The sequence below is a fragment of the Salmo salar genome, chromosome ssa05 (genome assembly GCF_905237065.1).
Source record: "Salmo salar chromosome ssa05, Ssal_v3.1, whole genome shotgun sequence".
NCBI classification, from domain to species: domain Eukaryota; kingdom Metazoa; phylum Chordata; class Actinopteri; order Salmoniformes; family Salmonidae; genus Salmo; species Salmo salar.
The window spans coordinates 36,606,034-36,621,729 of NC_059446.1; the positions used below are offsets into that span (position 1 = coordinate 36,606,034).

Sequence of the window (15,696 nt, forward strand, 5' to 3'; positions counted from 1 at the left end):
GTTCATTTCTCTCCTCCTTAACCTGTCTCTGTGTCAAATTCCACTAGCCTGTTTCCTTTTTCACCAGGGTTAGGAACACATTCTGAGAATGTCTGCACTTTTTTCTTTTGTAATAACAATCCCTGTGACCTTGGGCCTTCCTGTGGTAGGATGATGGGAATTGTAAGACCAACTGCAGCACTATTTCAGTGTGTATGTCCCTCTTAAGTAGAAGGGACAAATTGCTAAGACCAACTACAACAATGTTCCTATGACTGTTATTGTGAAGGAGACGGAAAGCGAAATGGCTGTGTCACTGTTTCACCCTGGGTGTCTACTCATTGTCTCTCAGGTGCTCGTGTGAGGAGTTCATCATTGAACCGGTTGCCTAGAAACGACAAAATCGACCTATACACTCAGCCCAATAAGGAAGGCAGGAAAAAGCTTCAGGTGGAACAGACAGGTGCATATTAAGGCCCTCCTTTACATGCTCTACACTCCCTCTAATAGGTCGGAGCAACCATTGCCTGGTGTGGCTCTGAGGCTCCTTACAACCCACTGGGCAAAGATGGCAATTTGGCATCTATTCCACGTTGATTCAACCTGTGCCCACTGGGAAGGCCCTCTTTCAGCACAGTAAATGAGTGCCTGAAGATATTTAAGATAATTGATCTAGAGTCTTTGGAACATACAGTGCAATTTAGCCACACAGTCGACTAACATGGACTTTAAGGCCAATTGATTTGTACTGTAATGTGAACAAAATAATGCTAAATGACATTCATGTGGTTCTTGAGGACTTTTAGGGGAGCTTGCCCGCCCCCTCTGTCCCTGATAGGCTGTAACCCCACTCTCCTGTCTGTAGGACCCTCCATGAAGAAGAGAAGCTCCTCCCTTACACGAGCGGGAGGGGGCAAAACGCAAACCCCCTCCAAGCTCGACAAGGGGACGACGGACGACCAAGGTGGCTAGCATGTACCTATTTTATATTCTCGTCATTGTCTGCATCGCTCGGGCATCCTCTTTTTGTAATAACAAGCACGCATCTCCTCCGACATTTTGTCTTTTAACTCAGTTCGCTAATGTTCAGCTCCAAGCGGTGATTTGTATGCGCCAGCTGGGGAGGTGTAACCAGTTGCAGCTACTGTTGTGGTGCGCTGAATGTGAAGTGCAGCAGCCTAGTGCTTCTAAACTTCCAAACCAGCCTTTTCCTCTTTGCTCCTCTCTCTACACGTGTGCTCTTTTCCAGCCAACACCGCACACACTTGTCTGTCTGCCTCTCGACAGCCTCTAACCTGCTGCCCAACTCCTCTGTCTCCGTCTATCCCTGGTCTCTACCATGGGCTCTCTCTGGTCCTCGTGTCGCTAACTCGCCCAACTCCTTTGTCTTTCTCGAACAGATCCCTCCTATATTGTTGCTCACTGCTGTGTTTCGCTCCCAGATAATCTTGTCTTAACCCCTCTCTCTCTCTCTCTCTCTCTCTCGGAGCTGCTATAAACCAGAAATACCTCCTTTGTGCTCCTGACTAAAACAATGTTTTGTTTGTTGGTCACAATGGGTTTGTTGTTTTTCCCTGCAGATGACGCATGTAAGCAGAGGATTTGACACGTGTGGTCTCGTGCCCCAGCGGTGTATGTCAGTGCCATCCCACTGTAGCTAGTGTCTAGAGAGCACTGGCATGGCCACTGACTCTCCTTGTTGAAATGCTGTGCTACTGCTACTAACTGAGTTGTATGCCTAACTGTATGCCTATGTTAACCAGATCTCACTCCATCCGACCATACTGTATATGAATTGAGGTCGTTTTTCAAAGTGACTATCTCATTTGCGTTCTTTCTTTTTCCCCAACGCAGTTTAAGCCAAAACCACGCCCCGTTATTCAGAGGGGCGTTCAACAACGCTTTGAGCGCTCTCCAAGTCCGGAAGTGAATATCACGTAGGGCGAAATTTGTCAGTAATTAATAACGTTTTGCCCTTGTATTTTCAAGATTGAAAAATATACTAACATAATGTTGTGGACCGAGCTTGCCGTTTGCGTCCCTTAACGCTCAGACTGATTCAATGGCTGTAGCATAGCGTATTCGACTGAATGATTTAGTTAATAAATATTTGAGGAGTTATGAATAGTAAGCGTACACTTTCACCTGATGGACTACTAATGATAATATAACTTCAAATACCGAGCTAGTAACGTTAATTAGCCTAGGTTAACTTAGCTGACCTTAAATTGAGGGAATTCAGCAGGGTTCTGAGACATTTTTACAACCCATTGAAACTCTGAAACTAAATACATGGGCAAATGTTACCAAACATCATGATGATGATGATAGGCCTGCATTATGGTAGGCAGCTTATTGTTAAATTACACTTTCCATCCTTAACTTGGAAGGTCACTGTCTCTGCGCTGATCGCCTGTGAGCGAGACACCGCTAGCTAGCCAATGGGAGCGTCGTAGAACGCTCCTCTGAATAACAGGGTGTGGTTTTGGTTTAACTGCTTTGGGGAGAAGGGAAAAAAATGCGCATCTCATTTACAGGGCAAATAGTTTCTCAGTGATGTGACGTTTTGTGAGACTTAATGCACTGTTCAAATATCCTTCAGCCTTTCAGTTTGAGTCAATAAGATCATCTTTGAAAGTGTCATACTGAGTTAGAAGAATCCCACAACGAGCCATCCCATGTCTGTCCTTAAAAGCTGGATCCCTTCATTAACTAGACGGGAAAACTCTCCCATCCCCAACCGTTCCTAACCGTGTTCCCTGGACCACCCTGTCCTCTAATCAGTCCGGAGCTCCACAACTGACAGTTGAAGGGGCTGGCTCCATGCTTTATGGGGCTTGCCCGCTCTACCTCGTACACATTAGTCTGTCTGAAAAAGACATCTACTCTGTCAGGGAGCCTGAAGGAGGCCTTGATGGAAGTCCCTTCATCCAAAGTGCCAAAAAGGAAACGGCTCTTATAGCCCATTTTACTTTTACCTTTGTTTTTCATCCTTTTGTAACTGGGATACTGGGATTCCAATGGAACCAAAGGGGAACTGTATTCCTTCATTGCATGAGATCAAGAGCTCTCGGTTTTTACTGTCAGACTCACGGTCTCCTGATAACGTGCATAAGTGATCGGTACACCACTGTCTTTTCAAATGCGGTGGGCAGGGCATAGAATTACCGCCTTAGTTTTGCATTTTCCATTTGACTTTAAATTCTTGTTCTTCCCAAAACAAAGCACTGAGTCTGTACAGTAGAAACCTGAGAGTTCTTGCGCACTCTTACGTTGAGCCCTTACCTCCATGTTCCCTGCCCTCCCCATCTACCCCATAGCACACCCCCTTTCCTGTCTGTGGACTGAGCTCACTAACACCCTTTTTACCCCCTCTGCACCAGGGACACACCTTGATTTGACCTCATTGTGCCTCACTTGTAGTCCTCTTCAGTTGCTCGACAATCACTCTGGGTCTGTCTCAATACTTTTTCATGGCTTCCTTTCCTGGTCTCCTTGTCCTCATGACCACTGGGTGGAATGGGTGATAGGACTAGGTTTCCACAGGGAAGCCATTCAAGACTATTGCGACACGGGCTTGGTTTCTTATGTTTATTCTCTCCTTTTATGAGTGGAAATCACATGGTGACCCCCCCAAAACCCCATTCCGCCCCTTTCTTTGTGTTCACCCTCACCCCACCCCCACCCTCTCCTCCTCTCGCCTCCTTCTTTTTCTTGTTTTGGCTCCTTCATTTTTGGGGGGTTCCGCTCATTCTGGCCGTGTAGCTCGCAAGCCCCTGGCGAGCCCTGTGGACGGAGGGTTCCTCAGTCGCCTGCTCACCCCCACCCAGGCCTCACTAGCTAGGAGCAAGAGCGTCGCTGCCCTGTCGGCCGAAGGAGGCGACGCCCCAGGTAACCCCCACAGAGGAGACCCCCTGTAGAGCTTGAGGACTCAGCAACGCACAGGCCCCCCCACCCCTGCTTCTGGCCTCCATTATATCACCAGCTACAGTATACGATAATAGCCTGAAATCCACACCCCTGCCCCCATTTACATCACTACCTAATAGCTATAAAACACCCAGATCTCCCCCACCCCAGGACCCTATTATGTCACTAGATGTATAGAAATATATCTCTCTAGCCCAGGCCCCTGCTGCTGGCTAGGCAAATCCTTTGAAGCAAACTGTGGCCCTTGTTGTTTTTGGTGGTGGTTGTTGTACAGTGGTGGCTGAAGGCTATTGTCCTGCGATTTCAATGTTGAGGGGCCCTGCTTGCTTAGTGGTACAAAACTTGCTTTACAGTACAAGTACACTCGTGATCACAAGGTTGTGTATACATATGTAGATTGGCGCCACATGCACTCAGCTCAGACACAATTGTCTGAGGATGGAGCCCTGGGGAACAGGGTCCATGCTGGAGGCTTTGCACTACGCTGCTTTCTTGTGGGCCCAGTGCTGGTTGCGTGAGAGAGAATGAGTGTTGTGGTGGTTGTGTGCTGGTAACTAGTAATGATCCCAGGGAGCTGGGGGCTTGCCTAGAGGAGCTTCTGCTCCAATCCCGGTGTTACAACTCTATTCTATTAGTACACTGCCTGTGGGAATACCTGTTACAGAATGCACAGTTCAGCTGGTCTTACTCATTTGACCTAAAGGTAGTTCAGCCCAGGTCATTGACTTCCGTTGACTTGCTACACCGGGGATTTGAACGCTATTTGTTTATATCTAATGTGCTGTCATGGGAATACATCACCATGAGGAAGTGCAGAAGCTATGAGATGTCTTCCATACTACTTAGGGGTCAAATGACCCCTATCTAGACGGTCTTCCTCAGCTTACCTAATGGACTTAACCCCCTGATCACATTACCTGGGCTGAACCCATTAACCCTATGCTCTGAGATGGCTAGTTGAACATGGTTGAGTGGCCTGGCTGGCCTGCCATGTGCCACATAGTGTCATAACGAGGTGCTGATTTGACAGCTGTGCGGTGTGTATCGACAACCCATTGAGACATGTTAGCTGGTATGGATTCCCTCCCCACTAATAATTATAGCCCCCAGAAACATGACGTGACAGTTTATGGACAGGGAGCGTTTAATTTCAACAGTGCATCCTTTATCTCTACTGCTGCTCATTCAGTAACCTATCAGGATGAGTTACAGAGCATATCTGGGAGTAGGGACTGGCAGGGTGAGAGAGATCCCTGGGCCTCCGGATTACCACTGCTAATCCCCCAATCTGACACAGCAAGCACCCAGCTACAGTAGTAAGAACCCGTGTCCCAAACCACAGACCAGCTTACACTGGCTCTCTATGAAACAGACTGTCACTCAGGTTTACTCATTAGCACCCTTTTTAGAGAGGCTAGCTACTCCATGTGGGTCAGAAATTGACTAGCCAAATATACTGGAGTACTCTATGGTGTAGCTGATAGTTGGCTTACAGAATTCTCCCTGAAGGACTTCTGCCATATATTCTACTGTTTTGATTTGGATTGAATTCTAGATGGAAGGAGTAGTGGCACTGGTGTACTAGGCTAAGCCCCAAAACACTCTTTAAAACAGGAAGTTATGGTAAGCCTGAAATGATCAGATTTGTTTTTCAACCAATGAGTAACGACCATTAACGTCGTCCTCCAGCATTTGCGGTGTTTCTAGACTAGTGTGTGAGCGCGTACGGTGTGTGCTGCATTGGTGTGATGGTGGCGGGTTGTGTGTGTGCACTGTTTGCTGTGGCGGTGTGCTCAGTGCCCTGGTGTGTCAATGTGTTCAGCTTTGTGCAGCACCAGAGCTTTAGCACCAATCAGGGGATGTCAGTCTGTCCCGGTCTCTCTGCCTCCCCCCTCCAGTCCTGCCCTGCCACTGCCAGCCTAGCCCTGATGCTTCAACAACCAACCTTGTGCTACCAGTACATAATCTAACAATATGCCATGTTGTTTTGTGCTCTTATCCCCCGAACGATCCTCTCTCCATCTCTCTCTCTCTCTCTCTCTCCATGCCTCTGCTTTGCTCACCCAACTCGGCTGCTTTTACCCATGCTCCCATTGGCTGGTTTCCCTGCGCTGCGATGACTGTGTCCTTTACCAGAGTGTCACCTGTGTCCTCGCTCAGCCTCGGCCAGCCCCCTGCACCCGGTGCAGCGAGGACCCCTGCGCAGCCGCAGTATCGACCGGCAGAAGAGCGCCACCCTGCCTACCTCCGCCTCGGCAGACCAAGTGGACCCCTCACTGGTGAGAACTCGTAAATGTGGAAGACAGAATTGGCATGAATGGAGGTATGGAAGAGAGAGAATTAGCATGAATGGACATATGGAAGACAGACTTATTAATAGAATGGACATGGGATCTGGTGTATGTGTCGAGCACTAAGAGTGGCAAAGCCGAACACTTTAACACCTGATAGGGTTGGGTGTAGCTAGTGTGTTCATGTCCATGGTGGCAAACTGATCATTTTTATTTTAACTAGGCAAGTCAGTTAAGAACGTTGTCGTGTCTCCACTGTGTAAATGTATCGCCATAGTAGCCAGTGGAAATACAGTAGCTACACAGTCTCTGCATTCTCAGTAAGTACATTATACTTAGTCCCAGATCATCAAAAGCCGTTTCAGGTATGAAGTCCACCATGGAAGCGTGTGCCATGTAAATGTGTGTGGGGTATCTTACCCAGAAGCCCGTATGACACCAGGATAAAGTTACAGGAACAAGGTGCTTAAAGCCATGATAACACTATCTCTCCGAGTCTGCAATGATACGGTGTCAGGAAAAGAAATAAATCCTGTGGACAAATGGTACTGGTTTTATATGCACACATCCTGTATGATTTGCCAGTCAAAGCAGCCCTGTGGTTTATCCATCCAAGATATTGATCTGAGAGCTGGGTTCTCGCAGGATCACATTGCTATCCCACGGCTCAGACCGAGTCTGAATTGAATCCTTTTTTTGTCTGTTGGGGTGAAGAGCTTTGTTCACTAGAGGAGAGCGTTGCTCACTCTTGCTGCATTAGAGATGTCTACCAAACAAGTAAATAAAATGTCCCTAAGTAGAGTCATTGGGGATTAGCAGCATCATGTTGGCCTCGAGACGTGTTCCATGAGCCTGGGGGAAGCTCTTTGATTGGTTCAGTGTCCTCCACTGCCTGGCTCTCTCTCCCTCCCTGCTCTTCCTCTGTGGTCCTTCATGCATATGAAGTAGCGCTATTGTCTCAGAAAAAGACAAACAAGCCCGCAATAGGCCGAGTACAGTAGTGAAGTAGGAGCGGCTGGGTCAGGCAATGTAAAGCAGGACAGACTGACAGAGAGAGCAGGCCACACACTGAGCTTGCCCGGGGCTGCGTCTTAATAGCCTGAGGTGGCTTCCTCTCCTTGTCTCCTTTGCTCTTTTCCTCCACCGACTGACTATGAACAACTGGACGGGTGAAAGCCAATTCCTGGTACGTAGCCTCCATATTGTTTTGACCCAGTCCGTGTTTTTAAGATCAGCAAGGATAAATGAGAAGATAAGGAGATGAAGCTGTGGGTGTCCTATTTAAGGAGAGATGGTCACAGTACAGCCTACAAAGAGATTGCAGAGAGAGACAAAGGCACTCGTGTAGGTATCTCACCAAGGCTTTGCAGGGGACAGCTCTAAGCTAGGGAGATGGTATGTGAGAAGAAAATCGGTGATATCCAGAATGCATGTTAAAGGGAGACATGATGCTTCTATGATGCGGGCAGACATGCCAGTGTCTTTGCGTGTGTGCTTGTCCATGCACTCATCCTCTGAGTGATTAGCTAGTGTAAATCTCCAGTGTGTGTGTGTGGACAGAGGGTACTCTGTGGTGACATGGATAGGTGACGGTGCTTCCTCTTATGAAGCCATCCCTCTTTCAGTCTCCTCCACACAAATCCTCTCCTCACAGAATAATTATCATACAGTGCATGCACTTTGCCTTCTCTGCTTTTAAAACAAATGGTCTAGAACTAAATGCACACTGCTCTCTGGCTTTAACGGTTTCTTTCTTAAGCATTTTTCAGACGAACCAAGGATAAATACACAAGCACGCATGTGCCACACACACACACACACACACATCAGGGTTTCTGTTAACCGGCTTTTGGCCGATTTCAATAAATAATAAAATATATATATATTAGAAAAGCCGTTATATATATATATATATATATATATATATATATATATATATATATATATATATATATATATATATATATATATATATATATATATATATATATATATAAAAAAAATGTACAATAGTCCGGGAGGAAAAAGATCCCATTTTGAAATAATGCTATTTAGCCTATTAATTGATTTGAAATACCAGTCGATGTAAATACATTTGACTGGTCACGCTTATCGGTCTATAGGTTACTATGAATAAATTAGTGGAATTAAATTGCAGCGTGTGTACAGTATATTCGTTATGCATTTTAGGCAGTATGCATTTTGAAAACATATACTTGTTTGTTTCAAACAATTGTTTTACTGCATATTATTGGGGCAGCAGGTAGCCTAGTGGTTAGAGCCTTGGGTTGCTGGATCGAATCTCCGAGCTGACAAGGTAAAAATCTGTTCTGCCCCTGAACAAGGCAGTTAACCCACTGTTCCCTGGTAGGCCGTCATTGGAAATAAGAATTTGTTCTTAACTGACTTGCTTAGTTAAATAATCTCAAATAAATTGAGCTATGTCTTATCTTGCGTCAAAGTAGCCTAGCCAAAGTTGATCTCGCTTCTCCATTTTCTTCTGTCGCATGTCCGATGCCCTTTTGACAAGTGTTTACCTACTAATTGTGTTTATGGAATGAAAATTTGTGTATAGCCTACTAATATTTTATCTATTTTAAGCTAAACTTTCTGATTTGTTGCATTAACCTCATTGCTTTTTAACTATTATTTTTATGTAGCCTAGGCCAACTGGTTGTATGAATTTGACTTCTATCGTCCCACAACTGTCCCAGAGTCTGTTTTTGGAATAGTCCATTTCTTTCACAACAAGCTGACCAATAGAACTTGTCTACTAAGTCCGATAGTAGATTGACATGGGCTAGTGACTTTGCTATTCGTTTTTCATCTTGTTGGCTGAGGAAAAGTAAATGTGGACTGTTATTCTAACATCTTCAAAGTGCGAATCAGAATTTAGTAATAAGGACCGCACATCGTTGCATCCTCGAATATTCTGTTATGAATTACCCTAACCTAAAATGTGATTTGGCTGTGGGTCTGGTAAACTTCTCAAATATCCAGTGAATTAAATTGCTGCTGGTCAAATGTCAAGCTCCACATTTTCCCAACGGAAACCCTGATATACAGCTCACCACTGTAAAATTATCACGTTCTCTGGTTTTACTATTTATAGGTTTGGGTAAGAAACACTTAAAAATATATTCTATAAACTACTGACATTTCTCCCAAATTCCAAATAAAAATATTGTCATTTAGAGCATTTATTTGCAGGAAATGGTCAAAATAACAAAGATGCAGTGTTGTCAGACCTCGACTAATACAAAGAAAATAAGTTTAATATTCATTTTTAAACGACACAATACTAATTTTTTAACTTAGGAAGAGTTCAGAAATCAATATTTGGTGGAAAAACCCTGAATTTTTTTTTTTTCAATCACAGCTTTCATGCGTCTTGGCATGCTCTCCACCAGTCTTTCACATTGATTCCAGCCTTGCTGAAGCACCCCCAGGTCATCACGGATCCTCAACCAAATTTCACATTGGATGCGAGACACTGGCTGGTAGGCCTCGCCAGGTCTCGCACCCACTGTGAAATTTGGTGGAGGATCGGTGATGATCTGGGGGTGCTTCAGCAAAACTGGAATCGGGCAGATTTGTCTTTGTGAAGGGTACGTGGCTTGATTCATGTATCCAAGGTTGACCTGGGAAAAAAACATGCTTCTGCTCTGACAATGTTCCACAACTCTGAGGATTGGTTTTTCCAGCAGGACAATGCCCCATGCCTCACAGCCAGGTCAATCAAGGTGTGGGTGGAGGACCACCAGATCAAGACCCTGTCATGGCCAGCCCAATCTCTAGACCTGAACCCCATTGAAAACCTCTGGAATGTGATCAAGAGGAAGATGGATGGTCACAAGCCATCAAACAAAGCCGAGCTCCTTGAATTTTTGCGCCAGGAGTGGCATAAAGTCACCGAACATCAATGTGAAAGAGCATGCCAAGATGCATGAAAGTGGTGATTGAAAATCAATATTTGGGGGAGTAACCTTGATTTAAAACATTAGTTATGGTTTAAAAATGGAAATGAACTTATTTTCTATGTATCATTCGAGGTCTGACAACATCTTTTTTGTTATTTTGACCAGTTGTCATTTTCTGCAAGTAAATCTCTAAATGACTATTTTTATTTGGTAGAAATGTTGTCAGTAATTTATAGAATAAAACAATTTTCATTTTACACAAGCACATAACTAGAAATAGTAAAACCAGAGAAACTGATCATTGGTCGTACAATTTTTTTACAGAGCTGTGTGACTTTATATATACTCTGAACAAAAATATAAGTTACAGTTCATAGAAGCAAATCAGTCAATTTAATTAAATTCATTAGGCCCTAATCTATGGATTTCACATGACTGGATCGGGGCGCAACCACTTGGGAGCCAGGCCCAGCCAATCAGAATGAGTTTTCCCCACAAAAGAGCTTTATTAAAGACAGGAAAAACTCCTCAGCGTCCCCCCTCAGACAATCCCGTAGGTGAAGAAGTCGGATGTAAAGGTCCTGAGCTGTCGTGGTTACACGTGGTTGTGAGGCTGGTTAGACATACTTACAAACTCTCTGAAATGACATTGGAGGGGGTTCATGTTCTAAAAAAAAAAAGAAAACATTACTTTCTCTGGCAACAGCTCTGTTGAATATTCCTGCGGTCAGCATGTCAATTGCATGCTCCCGCAAATCACTGGCATTGTGTTGTGTGACAAGACTGCACATTTTATAGTGGCCTATCTATTGTCCCCAGCACAAGGTGCACCTGTGTAAATGATCATGCTGTTTAATCAGCTTCTTAATGTTACACCTGTCAGGTAGATGGATATCTTGGCAAAGGAGAAATGCTCACTAACAGGGATGTACACAATTTGATAGCAAAAAGCTTTTTGTGCGTGTGGAAAATGTCTGCTCTTTTTACAGCATTTCAGCTCTTGGAAAATGGGACAAACACTTTACATGTTGCATTTATAATTTTGGTGTGTGCAGTACCAGTCAAAAGTTTGGACACCTACTCATTCAAGGGTTTTTATTTTTTAATATGATCTACATTGTAGAATAATAGTGAAGACATCAAAACTATGAAATGACACATGGAATCATGTAGTAACCAAAAAAGTGTTAAACAAATCAAAATATATTTTAGCTTCTTCAAAGTAGCAACCCTTTGCCTTGACAGCTTTGCACACTCTTGGCATTCTCTCAACCAGCTTCACCTGGAATGCTTTTCCAACAGTCTTGAAGGAGTTCCAACACATGCTGAGCACTTGTTGGCTGCTTTTCCTTCCCTCTGCAGTCCGACTCATCCCAAACCATCTCAATTTGGTTGAGGTCGGGGACTGTGGAGGCCAGGTCATCTGATGCTCTTGAACCCTTGAATGAGTAGTTGTCCAAACTTTTAATTGGTACTATAGATAGATCGATCTATGACCGACTCACCTCTCCTGAGTTTGGCATGTGTATCAGTTTGTGTGTCCCTCTGTGGTGCCAGGTGGATGACCTTGCTGCGCCATCAGCATGTTTTCAGACCCCCCCCGTGGGCTTTTTAAAAATAGATGCATTTGAAGCAGACAGGCCCACGTGGGAACCTTCACAGTGACTGTCAGTCCTGTGACATTATTTAAAGCCTGCTGTGTGTGGGAGGGAGACTCTGTCTCATGGATCAGGTGGTATCTGGCCACGCTCCATGTTTATTGATCCACTTCTGCTGTTCCACTGTGTTCTCATGAGGGATTTTAGTGGTGGGGCGCCATTATGCACTTAACGTGGAAACAAAATGCATGACTGATTTTTCGGCCTTTGAAATACTTGGGCGGGCTGCCTAAACGTTCTGTCAAGCCGACTAATTCCAGTGTTTTTAATTGTAGAACATTTTGGGGGGATTAAATAAACACTCCATGTAAACCGTAATGACTAAAACCAGATGGATTATGTACCCCCATGCCACACCCACCACCTAAGCCTCTTTTGATCCAGATAAAACCCTGCATGACACGAAATGAATAAAATGTTATAGCCTACATTAAACTTTTATTAGCTTTATTTTTTAAATGTGTTATTTTAGGGATGATAAAATATGACATTTTGGAGGATCTGACGTAATGGACAAAATCGTCCCTCTTCTCTCACTTTCTTTGTGGAACGACAGAAGGAGAAAAGGTTCTCGTCGCCCGGAGGGAAACGTCCCGCCTCGCCCTCCAACATTGCGGGGCGCCACCGCTCGCCCTCCCCCGCCCCCCTCCCAGCGACCAAGAGAACCCCCTCCCCCAGTGCAAAGTACGACTCCACATCTCTCCCTGAGAAAATGTTCTAACTATATTCAATATTTCCTGTGTTTTTAATTGTGTACTGTTGAAATTGCTTAGCTGTGTTGGATACTTTGTAAACCCGTCATAAATCTTGTCTCCCCTCTACAGGCCAGGCCCACGTAACCGTCCCCCGTCACCTGGGGGTATCAAACATCGCCCCTCATCCCCTCAGTTTAGCTCGGCCAAGCCCCCGTCCCCCCAGCCCACTTCGGCCAAACCTCCACCCATCCAGAGACCGGCCCTCACCCCCACCGGCCCCCCAACCCTGCGGAAGAGGGACTCCAAGCCAAAGGACCTGTGTCCCGTCCAGCCTGTGGCGCCCCAGTCCCCAGAGGCTCCCCAGACCAGCACAACACCCACCCCTACTCATACCACCTCCAGTAAGACCAAAGACAAGGACGGTGAGTGAAGAGGACCTCCAACCTCACTGAGATCACCTTTCTCTCTAGGCTGAGTTAGCCATTTCCTTCTGTCAGTACCACAGTCATGACATAGGGCTAAACTCTCACTTGCATAAGGACCTTGCCGTGCTCAGATCAAGCAGGAAAAAAACACCAACAGTCTCAGTCTTGAGACTCACTTTCGTCTGATAATGAGAGCGAGGGGCTGTACCGTGAGTCCCTGAGGCAGTGGGTTTGAAACCCTGTACTGTATTACTCAGTCACCATAAAGAACATCCGTTTGGCTCAGAGTAGCCTCTGCTCTGTCCTCCATCCTGATGTATCTAAATGATCTATAGCTTAATGCCTACATTTCACCACAGTGTGTTCCTCTGTGGTTCATTAGCAAGGGAAACTGACGTGGTAGCAGCAGAAAGTTAGTGTGTAGCTAGCTGTAAATTCTCTGTGGACCAGCACAGCCATGAATTCCCTCCCAGCTGTAGTTACATCCTGTTGGCCCTAGAGATGTCTCGTGCCCCCTTCTGGTGAGAGTCCTGTACTGCTACTGTAGAAGTCATTAGGAGAGGGTTAATGGATACTGTGTGTGCTGCAGGGACTCACTATCAATAGGACTGTCTGCAGTAGGACACACAGAGAGCTCTTTATGACCAGCAGCCACAGAGACTGTCATTTGAAATCGGATCCCACACTGTTTCTCTCTTTTGCTCTGTCTTTCTCTCCATCTTTTTCATCGATCTCCCTCTCGCAACCTATAGTTCTCATTCTCCTCTCAATGTGCTCTATAGTAGTAGAGTTCTATATGTAGTGTTTGGTGCTGTGGCTCCTGTATCTTGTTGGCTATGCCTTGAAACGTGGTTATTAGTGAACCAATATATTAGCTTAGATTGGTCAAACTAAACTCTTGTGTCTCCTCTCTGGCTCTCAGACAAGTCCATGGCGGGCACCAACTCGGCTGCAGAGGCCGCCATGATCCTGGCCGAGAACCGCCGTCTGGCGAGGGAGAAGAAGGAGAGGGAGGAGGCACTCCGAGTACTGAGAGAGGAGGAGGAGAAGTGAGGAACCAGAGGAGGCTACTATAATCTCTCTTTCTCTCTCTCTGGGGGGAAATTGACCGACCATATCTCGTTATCTGCAGGCTGAGGAAGGAGGAGGAGAAACGCTTGGCTGAGGAGGCTCGGTTGAAACGCCTGGAGGAGGAGAAGAGGCTGGCGGAGGAGAGGAAGAAGAGGGAGGAAGAGGACGCTCTTATGGCGGAGGCAGACAGAGAAAGACTGGAGGTAGAGGAGGCCGTGAGACAGGCTGAGCTACAGAAAGAGGTACGGAAAAATGTATTGTGTTGTGTTGATCTAATTGATTGGTTGCTTGTGTAATTGGCAACATGTTTGTCCAATCGCAGCGTGAAGAGGCGGAGGCACAGGCTGCAATTGAGGCAGAGAAGGTCCGCATTGAGAGAGCGAGGGTCATGGCCCAGAACCAACAGGAACGCATGGAGAGGAAGAAGGTGGGTGGAGAATCACCATTTCAGCTTGCACACTATCATACACACTGCATGCATTCACTATGGTCTCAGTAACATGTTCATTATACACGTTAAGTATGCGCACTCAGTGAAAATACCCCCTACATCCACTCCCTATATACCAACACTTGAATTTTAAAGCGGTCCAATCAACTCGACCGTGTCATTAACTTGTATTACGTTGAGGGTCTGCAGGCTGTAATTTGCCAGCAGTTCTTGACATGAACCTTCCTGTCGCTCTAACTTACAGCGAATTGAGGAGATCATGAAGAGAACCAGAAAAGGGGACCTAGAAAAAGTGAGTTCACATTTCTCAAGCTCTGATCTCTCCATGGCAACAGGCATTTCTTGAATACAGTCGCCTTGGATAAAAACACCCAGTAGTACTTGCACCTCCTTGTTGATGGATATTTTGACCAGTACTCTGTTAATGTGTCCTGTTTAGAGGGATTATGATGAGAAAGACCTGCAGGATGAGGAGGGAGATGAGGGGGATGAAGAAACAACCAAGGGTAACTGTCCACCATCCGTGTGTGTACACTGTGAAGGGCCTGTCTGTTTGCACAGACACCACTCCCTCTGTGTACGTGTGCAAATTGAGTCATCTGCTTGTTTCGTCTCCGCAGACGACGAGTCAGCCCAGACCGGAGATGTCGCCATGGAGACGGACTGCATGGACGAGGGGTGTGGCCTGACCCGCAGCGAGCCAATGGGAGAGCGTAGGGAGCCGCTGGGCAGCGTGAACTGGAAGCCAGAGGCGGACGACAAGGAGAACAACAACGGAACCAGCGCTGAGGAGCCCCTGGCTGTTAAGTATGACACAAACACACACACTCCCAAATACTTGAAGCACAATGACACTGATGTAGGACTTTTTTGGCTTTATGTGTCTCTTTCACTTACTCACTCGACGCCTTCCTTATACTCTGACTGGCTCTCTCCCTTCAAGTCCAGTGCCTAAGGGTCGCCTGGTAGAAGGCTCAGAGTTCCTGAACGAGGACTCTAACAAGCTGGCCCCGGGGCTCAACGGTAAGCCTGGCCCCTGGAGCTTCGAGGAGTTCATTGACCTGGGTGTCAACTCCAAGGGCCGGCCCCTCATCGATGCAGAGGGCCGCAACCAGGGCCTCATCGACTGTGACGGGGGTCCCGAGGGGCCCAGGGTGGCCTTCGAGGACAAGGGGATTCCCGTGGCCACCCTCCACCCCTCCAGCCAGCCTATCGAAGCACTGTCAGGTGAGAGAAAAGTACTTTGGCAACTAAACTGGTTGTGTAGTTGATTTAC

General features: G+C 46.1%; 1 protein-coding gene across 14 annotated transcripts in view; it reads left to right on the forward strand.

The window, feature by feature from the left end:
- Positions 1-15,696, forward strand: part of LOC106604750 (ensconsin) — a 35,791-nt gene that overhangs the window by 16,643 nt on the left and 3,452 nt on the right. For 3 of the 14 annotated variants that reach the window (XM_014199731.2, XM_014199734.2, XM_045718130.1), the window contains 13 exons: positions 332-442; positions 845-943; positions 3,745-3,870; positions 6,046-6,188; positions 12,335-12,462; positions 12,603-12,895; positions 13,821-13,947; positions 14,031-14,211; positions 14,292-14,396; positions 14,665-14,712; positions 14,860-14,926; positions 15,041-15,227; positions 15,364-15,647. In XM_014199731.2, coding sequence (XP_014055206.2) covers positions 332-442; positions 845-943; positions 3,745-3,870; positions 6,046-6,188; positions 12,335-12,462; positions 12,603-12,895; positions 13,821-13,947; positions 14,031-14,211; positions 14,292-14,396; positions 14,665-14,712; positions 14,860-14,926; positions 15,041-15,227; positions 15,364-15,647 — 1,899 coding nt within the window. The remainder of the gene's footprint in view (positions 1-331; positions 443-844; positions 944-3,744; positions 3,871-6,045; positions 6,189-12,334; positions 12,463-12,602; positions 12,896-13,820; positions 13,948-14,030; positions 14,212-14,291; positions 14,397-14,664; positions 14,713-14,859; positions 14,927-15,040; positions 15,228-15,363; positions 15,648-15,696) is intronic. The other 11 variants (XM_014199735.2, XM_045718129.1, XM_014199738.2 and 8 more) reach the window with 8 other exon arrangements.